Source organism: Pocillopora damicornis, chromosome 7 (genome assembly GCF_964200805.1).
Source record: "Pocillopora damicornis chromosome 7, jaPocDami1.2, whole genome shotgun sequence".
Lineage (NCBI taxonomy): Eukaryota > Metazoa > Cnidaria > Anthozoa > Scleractinia > Pocilloporidae > Pocillopora > Pocillopora damicornis.
Genome location: NC_142676.1, coordinates 4876213 through 4887236, shown reverse-complemented (window position 1 = coordinate 4887236; position 11024 = coordinate 4876213). Strand labels below are relative to the sequence as shown.

Genomic DNA, 11024 nt, shown 5'->3' with positions numbered 1-11024 from the left:
GGTATTCTGGTTTAATGTAATTAGTTTCATTCTTAGGCCCCTGAGGAGCTAGAATCAGCCAATAGCCTGCTTAAAACAAAGATCGCATACCTTACAACATAGCGAGATCAACTCGATATGATGCTTGACGCGTGCTTTGTTATTTAAATCAGCGAAATGATGTCACTAGCTCGTATGAGTCAACATAAAAACAGAAATCGCACGTCTCATTTGGTAGGCGAATCAAAAAATATACCGCAAAATAAAAACACCAAACAAACAAACGAAAACCTCAAAGACTGAAAAGAAAACCAAAAAAAAAAAAGTTAAAATAAACCGAATCAAATAAACAAACCCAAAGGCTCTCCGGTAATTTTTTGTTAGCCGATGATACAAGGACGGACCAAGAAGATCTTAGGATCTAAGAGTAGCTTAAGAGTCTTCTAATTGCTGAGACGACATCAGTAACTTTGTTAATGGAGAAAATCTGTCAGGAAAACTCTGTGGAACGCGAAGCGATGGAAGATTATGAAGTAAAGTTCATTGAATCAGTTCAGGGAATTCACGTCCTTGGTGGACAGAACAAAATGTAAAGATAGGTGAGTAAATAAGCATGGAACAAAATAAGCAGACTCTTTTATGTTGTGGTGGTAAAAGTTTATTAATCATGTCAGCGATTTAAGGATAGACAAAGATCTTAGAATCTAAGAGTCCTCTTATTGCTGAGATTTAAGAGAGAATTACGCCCTTGGTGGACGGAGGAAAATGTCGAAATGATTAATGTATAAGATTCGGAGAGTTTACTAATCACGTCAGCGAAAAAACTCAATTTTAAGGTAGCAAGATTATATGTATATGATAGCAGAGTTGTAGTTTATTAAAGGATTTGACCCCATGATCACTTGGTGAACCATATGTGAAACTTATTTGATAAGTGTATATATATTAAATGTTTTGCGCATCATGGACTACTTTGACCCCTTTTTGACTTAAAAGCGATGATTCACAGTGACAAGATACAATATCGTTCGTTTGGTCTCTTATTTGAGAACGTCGGAGTTCCCCTCATTTATAGGAATGCTAAAAAGTACATACCACTATTCTGTTGTCAGGAGATTCTTCCAAAATATGGTTCTCGGAATCGATTTGAACAATTAGAAATTGCTTAGATATGTACTTAAGTAGAATTTATATACATTTTCGATGCCTATGGAAGATTTCATAATGAAATAAAAGAAAAATAGAATTTTTAAAAAGATCGAAGTAAAGTAAAAAAATAAAAATCAAAATGAAAAATTAAAATAAGAAAATATAGCTATAAATTTGTTAATCATAAAAATTACGATTTCCTCGATTGTGATTGGTTTAAAAAGCTCCTATCATCCACTAATTCACTTGCCAAGTTCTTATTGGAAAGTTTGTTATCGAACAGTTCAATAAGCCAATCATATTCAAGGTTGTAGTTTAAATCAATTAATCACAACCATTAAACAATCTACGTCTCCTTTGTCAGTCTTTTAGCGAAAATTCTCCCTTTCTTTCATAACCTGGCTATTCTTATTTTCTTGGAAATTGTAATTCTTAAGATAAATAGGTAATAAGACTTCGTTTCATCCAATTCAATTGACAACTCGTATGATTACATACCAAATTGGACTCCAGTCAGTCCATAGCCTTTACTTATAGAAAGAAGTCATTTGAATATGATAACAGAAACTTGCAAAAAAAAAACAACAACAAATTCACAACATTTTGCAAAAACTAATATTACACATGTACTTAAGAGATGTATCAAACTATGTGCCTAATTGAGCTTGATGAAATGGAGTCTGGTTAACGACGTTAATCACTTGGTATGGGAAATAACTTGACCTCTGACCTTCACACGTACAAATTTCCGCCCTGCAATTTCTTTGGTTTCCGACGACTTTTTCGGACAAGCCATCTTACTCTTTACTGACGAGTACTTCCCAGTGACTTTAGTTCTACTTTTGCTTAGTTCATCGTCTGAAATGTAAAACGTAAACTGAAATCAGATAGATGGAGGGGGCGCCCTTGGGCAAGCACAACCAGTTTGACATGAGGAAGAACGAAAAACAAAGACGAAGAGGTGCGAGATTCATTGGTAGATGGACAGACAGACAGTCAAATTTACAAATAGCAGAGACACCAAAAGAATGTTAAACAGACTTGCAGACTGACGAAATGACAGGCTGACAGACAAACATTATGGAAGATTGAGAGACTGAGGCGGCGAGAGAATAGAAGACTGACTAATTGATTAGACTGACGGGCCAATAACCTTGCAGATTGGCAAAATGGCACAGTTCGAGAGTGAGCGAGTAAGAGAGTGGGAGAGTGGGGGAGAGAGGGAGAGGGGGAAGGGGGAAGAGAGAGTGAGAGAGTAAGAGAGTGACAGAGTGACATAGTGACATGGTGACAGAATGACAGAGTAACAGAGTAACAGAGTGACAGAGTGACAGAGTGACAAAATGACAGTGTGACAGAATGATAGTGTGACAAAGTGACGGAGTGACAGAGTAAAAGAGGGACAGAGTGACAGAGTTACAGAGTGACACAGTGACAAAGTGAAAGAATGATAGAGTGACAGTATGACAGAGTAATAGTGTGACGGAGTGATCGAATGGCAGATATGCAGACTGAGAGACACAAAGTGGGGCGACTGAAAAACTGTCTGTCGGTATTGCTGAAGTTCTTATTCTTAGTTGACAAAATCTGTAGTTTTATTTTCGTGGAAGAAAACCATTTCTTTCGACAAGGGTATTTAGATTCACTTGAAAAATGTAAATAGGAGGACCTACCTTTGAAATCAAAGTATGTCTTCAAATCAAAAATGCTTTCCTCGAGATCTATAAATAGTTGAAGAATTAATAAACATAATAAGACTGAAATAAGATCATGTAAAATAAAGGAATATTTCATTAAGTAAGTACAGAACACCATCTAACCAAGAATTCGACCGAGTGATCTCCGCCAACAGCAATATCATAAAATTCGTGTGGCTGCATTGTTCGTAAAATGATAATACTGTTAGAAATCAGCACTTTAAGCACTATCGATTTGGCTTCAGCTGGCTACCACTTATTTTTCTGTTTCGGAGGTAGAAGTCACGGATAATTTGCTTACCAGGACCCTTGGAATGCAACTGAATTAACAGAAATCCAATCTTTTTAATTAAACTTAACGCAAGTGTATAAAAGGTACATACCATAAATGCGTTCCTCATTTTCATCCTCGTCAGGTGAAGAATCCTCATCTTCTTTAACCCTTTTAGATCTCTTGTTTGGCGATGATTCCTTTTTTAACCCTTCAAGGACACTGATCCATTTCCTGCAAGTCTCCAGTGCTGCTATTTTCACACGATTGTCTTTGTGGGGACCAGAGACAAGTTCTGGAGGCTTTATCGAGGTACAAGCTTCTTCCTCGTGGCCAGGATTTTCATTGCTCTTTGGATACCAATACCAATGACTCGCGGCCTTTAATTCAGCTTGAAAGTTGTATTCATCAGGTGTGGTTGGGTAATGGTCTTTCATGTACACCATAACGGCTCTTACGAGTGTGCTAAAGTCCATGCGGGACATTCCACCGTTACATGTTTCGAGTTTTATTTCTTTCCAATCCAGTGATTCCAGTTGTTCCTTCAATTGTTTTGTACTTTCACTCTACAGTTTTAGATGGAAAATAAAAGAGTCTGGAACATAACCGTAATTTAGTTTTTTCAACAAAGTTGATTTCGGAAATTGGCCACTGTAAAGAGTTACAAAGCTGACGTTTCGAGCGTTAACCCTTTGTCAGAGTGAACAGCTTTTCATTGGAACAGAATGGATCTAGTAAAAAGTACGATAATTGCCCAGTTGAGACGAATAGAAGAGATTTTATGGATTCACATAGAATTATGCCCTCTCTGCACTTTGAGGATTAGAGGATAGGGGTCAGTATAATTAGGAATCATTCCTAATCTATGCTACAATTTATGTTACCACTTTCAAGAAAAAGATAAATGTCATCAGATCCCTTTTAACGTACTTACAAAAAATAGATTATTCGTACCCAAGGGGGTAGTAAACATTATCTAACGATAATTACTAAACCGCAGGTGATTGACCATTTTAGCATCATTTGAGAGCTGAACAAAAATTTGAAATTGAGCTCGCTGCAAATCGAGAATTTTTTGTTAGCAGAGGAGAGTGCAGGTAAGAATTTCTCGTACGCCGCCCTCTTAGATAATCGTTTTTTTAGGCACTCGGCTGTGGCAAGTGTACTTAAATGAGTTGTTAGAGTACCTTTAGCGGCAATTTGTCGTCAAAATTTTCCATGTCCCTTTTTGCAACATAATATAAAATTACAAGGCAGGTAAATTCTTTTTATACTTTATATCAAGGAGGTACTGAGGCCTCTATACAACTCACTTCAGCAAGGCATATTCCACTGTACTTGGAGTGGTTTTTCACCTTTAGTTCATCAAAGTCACTTGGCCAAACATCGGCTTTGAAAAGACGAACAGTGGTTTTTTCTCCTTGCTTGAGAGGATAGTACAGATCAGACTTGGTAACCATCCACACACCAAGTGTTTGTTGCCTAACCCCACTCTTTACTGTAATAAAATCCAACGTTATTTCTCATAAGAAGGGTCTCTTTTAGCGGGAGGAGAGATGGCTTTGACAGTTAATTTGTGTGATTTTATATCAATTCTTTTTTGTATTTTATACCATAATTCTCTAATCTTTAATTTCTGGAAGTGGAGAGTTCTAATAAAGAGGGGTTTTCTGGAAATTTCTAGAAGCTTAGCAATGGTCTAGCAAGAGAATATCAACAGCTGTTGTTCTCTTGTTTTTCGTTATTATGAAAATTTTTGTTTACGATAATTGTTTTCTTGTAGGAAAGCATTGGTGGCTTCAATCATTTACTATGTACGTGCAACTTATTGTGGTGATCGCGTACATGTGTACTCGTAAAGTCACTGGGTCTCGTCGTTCCTTGCTCACGCTTTTTCATGTCAACCTTTTTGCAATTTAGTGTATACATTCCCGTCAAAGCAGTTGGAGTTGCTTCAAAACAATTATTGGTGTCTTAATATTCATTCGGTTCAAAATCATCTATCTGAATCCCTGTGGTTTGCTTTTAGCTATCGTTCTGCTTGTATCTATGAAGAAAACACGTCAAAGTATTGATGACGCTTTTTTTTAATTCTTCACGTTTTTGGCACTTGCCAGGCACAGATATATCTTTACGTTCGTATCATCACTGCCCTGATCATTATCATACCTCTTACGCTGTGGTCACCAGAAAACGAAGGCCCATCCTTTGTTCCTGCCCTGAAAACAGTGAGCTTCTCGTTCATTCCGATTGAGGAAGACCTTTTCCAGCCAATAAGTACGCAAGCAGATACTTGATTTGGAAAACAATTGACCTCTAAGCCTTAAGGATACGGTACACTTTCAAAGACTAAGATTTTGGAAATTTTTTAACCATAATTTTAATTATGATTGCCAAGAAAACTCTTAAAGCTCGTCGAAGTTTGTATAACCAATTTTAACATGTTGATATAAAGGACTTCTGGTCCTTGAAACATCTCCTGAAACATCTCCTGATGTCCAGCTGCACGCGGAGATCTTTGCTGTCTGTCTGCGTTTAAAACTAGAATGTGAATGGGGAAAGGCAGTAAGGAGAAGAGTCCTTGGTTGAAGGTAAAAAAAGAAGCCTGGCTTTTAGCACAAGAATTAAAAGAACTTTGAAGCGGAGTGGCGAGAGAATCTCACCGGAACGGATATCCGTTCCTAGACACGACTCGTGTCTAGGCAATCTTCGCTTCTTGCACTCGATCAGAAACCATTAACCGCGGCGTGCTGAGGCCGCTTTAAAGTGGAAAAAAAATAGTTGAAATCAAAATTGCCGTTCAGCAAAATGGCACCAAAGGTCTGTCACGGGTAACTGTTAGATAGTTACTCGCAAAATATGTTCTTGTTGAGAGATATTTGGTCCTAGGACTCAAAAGATACCAACCTAAAAAATAATTGTGGGGAAACCTAGCAGATAAATTGCAAAGCAACCAATAAGAATACAGAAAAAGTCCACTCAAAACTTTGAACACCAACCCTTTAGGATCAAAATTGTACAGAAGTTTTATTTGTGCGGTCAGATTTGATATGCAATTCATTCGCCCAAAGAAAAAAACGTCGATTTCTAATTGTCGCGCCCCACACGGTTTACGATTAGATAAGCTGAAACAAAATAATTATATTTGCAGAATACACCCGCAAAGGTCAACTGTATTTTGTTTTACAGCTAACAATACTTAGATTTTAAAACGTAAAACGAGTCATGGCTGGAAAATGAACACTGAAATTTTTGATTCTAAGTGAGGTCTCGCCACTTTCGGACCATTCTTCGGACCGGTAAATTTTTTTGTTATTTCTGAGGTTGATTTTTCCGTATAGACCGTTAAGTATTGTTCAACTGAAGATTTTTTTCTAAATCGTAAAGCTTTCTGGATTTTTTTTACCTGAACACCACGCATATTCAACAAGGTGAATCAATATAACAAATACAAAAAGTGCCATACAGCAATGTAGCAATGTGGCAAATACAAATACTGCCATATAGCAATGTGGCAAATACAAATACTGCCATATAGCAATGTAGCAAATACAAATACTGCCATATAGCAATGTAGCAAATACAAATACTGCCATATAGCAATGTAGCAAATACAAATACTGCCATATAGCAATGTAGCAAATACAAATACTGCCATATAGCAATGTAGCAAATACAAATACTGCCATATAGCAATGTAGCAAATACAAATACTCAGTGCCATGTAAGAAATTTAGCTCTTCCTATGATTAATCTCTAGTCTTGAAATATTTCGCTGTCAATTCAGGTCCAGTTTGGGTAATTATACATTTCTGCTACGCATTTTATCATAACCTCGCAAATCCAACTTATCAGTCTTAAAGCGAAGACAGGCACTCGCGTTTTTTTTGATGGATCACAGCTGTCAGGGAAAATAATATTGCTACGTGGGAACAATACAAACAGGCGCGGAATGAAGCAAATAGTAATGCCATCAAATCAGCCAACTTAGAAAATTAAACAAAAACTTGCCAGTCTGGCTTCCGATCACTCCGATCAATTGTTTGTTTTTATCCGTTGTTGTCAGTTGTTGGTAGATGTATTTTTTAATAGTTTAGATAAAACTGGAGGTTCAGATTGCTGAGCTGTCAATCTCTAACCTTAAAAGTATAAGGAGGGCTATTTTCAGGAAATTTCTGTATGAGATCAATTTTTACAAGATAAAGTAATTTTCCTTCGTAATCAAACACCTTTTTGCAACATAATGGCAATATGCCAATATTTAGCCGCAAATTGTAGTTTACGTAAAAAGATCTGTCTCCATTTCAAATTCACGACCACAATAAGGAAAAGGTGACCGAAATTCCATCTGTAAGATAAGACCGCCAAAGGAATAAGAAGTGAACAACTGGCTTATCATAATTTTTACTGAATAGATTATGGTAATATATTATTTTCATTCATTTTCAACGTTCAAATAAGTAAGAAACCACCCATAAGAATGGAATTGGTTCATTTCAGGAGTGTACAGGGGACTATATCCAATCTCACGGCATTTTTCTCGTCAAGCTGACTCAGTAGCTCGCACACTGTACTGACGGTTGGAGCTTTTAAAGAAAAAGCTGTATTAGTGGGTTGCAGATAGCTTCCAGAGTCGATTTGCCTAGATTTGGTCCGACAGATGTGAAAAAAAAAATTAAAAACCTCCATGATATCCGTTACAAAATTTAAAGTTTCCTTATCAGTTTTGATTTGGTCGACACTACGATTTCTGCAACATTTGCGCGAGCTTAGTTCGTTGATTAGCTTATAGGTTTTATGTGAATTTATATTTATTTAATTTATATATTCCCCAATACGATTTTATAGGTTGGTATCTTTGGAGTCTTAAGCACAAACTTCTCCCCGCAAGAATATATTTTGCTAATAAGCTTAGCCTAAATGTAGCGAAAACTGAGTTTATGGTAATTGGCTCTCGCCAGAAAATTCTTGCCGAGAGCTATGATGATATAAGCAAAAAATTACAAGACCAAGTTATCAGCAGAGTTGATCACGTTCAATCATTAGGTAAGGACGATCGGCTGACCTGGTCTAACAATGGTTGACTAAATTTGTTGAAAGGTATCTCCCGCGATAGGTGTCTTTAGACGTATCAGGCCTCTTATTTCAAAATCTACTACCATACTAGTATAAACGAAACCTCACTTTAACTACTGCAGCCTTGTTTGGGACGGCTTAAGTAATAATTTGAGCGACAAATTACCAAAATCACAGAACCGAGCAGTTAGAGCAATTTTAAAGGCCGATTATGATACTAGCTCAAACCTGCTTCTCGATCCCTGATGATGCCGTAGATCGGCGGAAGCTCGGAAAACTTAATTATCGTAGCATACCTGGCCTCACATGATTTATACGTCTGACTTTAAAACGCAGTGTAAGTTACAGCAGCGGCTTTTTGTAAAATTCATCACCTGAGAATATCAGAGAAATCAAATCAATAGAAAAGTGAATGTATTTGAGTCATTGGATTTGGTTGTCTTTTATTCTCTCACTTCTAATTGAATTGTCTTGACAATGACAATTATTTTCATAGGCTATGTTTCAATTTGTCTTTCAATCTAAATACTACGTTTCTGGGGGTAAACAGTGTCAGCTAGCATGCTCGTCATTACCCAGATTGCAGCTGCATGATCGGTAAATACACATCTTCATCTACAAATTTCCAACATGGCTAGAAATGAAGGGACTCTCGTTAACCTTGAAGAAGAAAAGCAGTTCCTGTTTAATTACAGGAAAAAGATAAGGAGATTGAAATTCGTCAGGTGGGGTTGTAATCGACAGGCTATTGTTAGGAAGCGCATCAAACAGAAAATCAAGCCGTTCGATCCAAATCTCTACGAAATGCTTATGGAAGGGAAGATAAGCGAATGGGACATACAATGCGATTTTTGGTACTCTCCGGAGGGCAGAGGCAATATTTTACCACATTTACCAGGTACTACTATTTCATATTTTGCCAGTCTGAAGGGAGTTTACTTCTGTAGACATCCTAGAGATCACCGTGGGGATTTTCGATGATTGGTAATAAGGTCTTTTTCCTAAAAATACCCCACGTATCGGAAAAATTATTTAACTCACATTTAACTCACGTTCCTCACATTTAGTCCTCACATTTAGTGAAATTTCGTACATTTAAGACTTGTTTTGGTGTTAACGCTCTCTTAATTGTTTACTCATAGGTGATGCAAGTCTTGTTCACCGGCTTTGCTGGCTATTTTTTTCTCTCGATAGGTTTAAGTACTTTTACCGATTTTAGGAGGATGCCAGAAAATCTCAAAAGGAATCCTGAAGAGTTGTGGCAGCTGGACGAGCACAGTCCTTTTCCAGACGAAGTAGAAATAGTTGTGCCTGATGATCGTCCTTTCAAAGGATACATTAAGCCAAAGGGAGACCTCGATACCCCTTTTACAAAGGACAATATTATTGAGGTAAATCCCATGTTTTTAATTGCTTATTTTAAAAAATCCGTTCCAAAGGGAACTATGAATAGGTATGTATAACGCTGCAATTTTTTCCAAAAAAGATTTTACATACAGTTTAGAGCAGTTTTAGTTTTAAGAATTTAAGGTGACTCATTACGTATAGATTTATTCAGAACTTAGCAGGAAATGAATACTGTTGCCATGGTAATCTAATATGTCCTAAAAACTATGAAAAATATCAAAGTTATCAAGATACATGGTCTATTTAGTAATTTTCACGCCAGAAATTCCGTAAACTCAGATAAGTTTATGACGTTTAAGCCTGTCTCCTATCATGTTTTGCACTAGCTAAGATATGATAACACACACTTGCTTGTAATCTCGTCTAAAGTAAAGCATAACAACTCATCTGGTGATACTAAACTACAGCTCAGTAGACCGCGGAACCTCCGGAGCCAGCGGAACATGCGAAAACATTAATTTTCAGTTTTAAAAAGTAAAGAAACCAATCAATGAAATTAATCTTCTTTATACCCGAAAATGAAATTTTGGACATTGTTAAGGTGCTTTTAGTCTCTATTTTATTTCATTAAATATAAATTTATCCTTTTGACCAAAAAAATAATGGTTCCGCCTATCCTCAGTTTAGTAACACCCCGACCCATCTTCAACCCGATACTTTTCCGATTTTATTTCTTCCAGATGCTGAGCTGCCTTCCCTGGAAGAAATACACTCCATAACTAAGGGCTAGCCCAAAACCGAAAGTAGCCGCACAAGAGAAGTAGAGTTAGATCTTCGATTTTGTGTAGTTATCAAGACAGACTTCAGCAATTTTCTTCTTTCTGGAGAGAGAACTACCACTTAGATGTACAACAGTAAAAAGGATATGTGAATGTTGATCCACGTAAATTAAAAGAAGGGTTATAGCTAGTGTTACTAATGGTAGTATTGTCGACCACACTTCATTTTGATCCGAGGCTGAGGAAACTTACGTTTATTCTAGATTTCACAATTGCAAGAAAAAGTGAATCAGTGCAAATATCGCCAGGTCAAGGAAAAATGCTTTTCTTCCCTTCCACTTCTGGACAAAACCGAACAAAGACACGATTACCTTGACATTATAGAGGATAGACATCTTTGTCTCTGCCTTCATGATCAGTTTGTAATTGGTGCAATATTTCTTTCATATTTCTTTAAATGCTTTGGATATACTCAATAAACATTCGTTTCGCGCTCATTTATTTTATTCACTTATGATCTATATAAAGCAAAAGGTCAAGTCAAAATAAATCACAAAACGCTAACTGACTCGATGTACTTAGAAACGTAACAGGATATTGAAAAGCGAAATAATATAACATGAATTTAAACACCAACATTTGCGGCTCTGGTTCTCAAAAAAAATCGTTAAGTATCATTTGGTAAACGAACTAAAAAATATACCGCAAAAAAAAACAAAGCAAAAC

At 36.7% G+C, this 11024-nt stretch overlaps 2 protein-coding genes across 3 annotated transcripts; one reads left to right on the top strand and one right to left on the bottom strand.

Moving 5' to 3' along the window:
• Positions 1 to 614: 614 nt before the first annotated feature.
• LOC113678823 (uncharacterized) lies at positions 615 to 8673 on the bottom strand. 2 transcript variants are annotated; one of them, XM_089212244.1, is made up of 6 exons: positions 8469 to 8673; positions 5266 to 5637; positions 4410 to 4594; positions 3209 to 3662; positions 2802 to 2849; positions 615 to 1986 (listed from the first exon to the last, which is right to left on the bottom strand). In XM_089212244.1, the coding sequence occupies exons 2-6, from the start codon at positions 5339 to 5341 to the stop codon at positions 1826 to 1828; spliced, it is 924 nt and encodes a 307-aa protein (XP_089068370.1). In that variant the 5' UTR covers positions 5342 to 5637; positions 8469 to 8673; the 3' UTR covers positions 615 to 1825. The 2 variants fall into 2 exon arrangements, with proteins under 2 accessions (XP_089068370.1, XP_089068371.1); XM_089212245.1 differs by having other exon boundaries at positions 5266 to 5357; positions 8469 to 8602.
• Positions 8585 to 10795, top strand: LOC149042178 (uncharacterized). The gene is made up of 3 exons (XM_089212248.1): positions 8585 to 9070; positions 9367 to 9563; positions 10260 to 10795. The coding sequence occupies exons 1-3, from the start codon at positions 8803 to 8805 to the stop codon at positions 10296 to 10298; spliced, it is 504 nt and encodes a 167-aa protein (XP_089068374.1). The 5' UTR covers positions 8585 to 8802; the 3' UTR covers positions 10299 to 10795.
• The last annotated feature ends 229 nt before the right edge of the window (positions 10796 to 11024 follow it).

Bases quoted from the DNA above. Each gene is read 5' to 3' on its own strand.
- LOC113678823 (XM_089212244.1), bottom strand. From the start codon at position 5,341: ATGAACGAGAAGCTCACTGTTTTCAGGGCAGGAACAAAGGATGGGCCT. The intron at 2,850-3,208 runs GTATGTACCTTT...AACTATTTATAG, and splicing joins AAATGAGGAACGCATTTATG to ATCTCGAGGAAAGCATTTTT. The intron at 1,987-2,801 runs GTAGGTCCTCCT...TTTACATTTCAG, and splicing joins GACATACTTTGATTTCAAAG to ACGATGAACTAAGCAAAAGT.
- LOC149042178 (XM_089212248.1), top strand. From the start codon at position 8,803: ATGGCTAGAAATGAAGGGACTCTCGTTAACCTTGAAGAAGAAAAGCAG. The intron at 9,071-9,366 runs GTACTACTATTT...TTCTCTCGATAG, and splicing joins TATTTTACCACATTTACCAG to GTTTAAGTACTTTTACCGAT. The intron at 9,564-10,259 runs GTAAATCCCATG...TATTTCTTCCAG, and splicing joins CAAAGGACAATATTATTGAG to ATGCTGAGCTGCCTTCCCTG.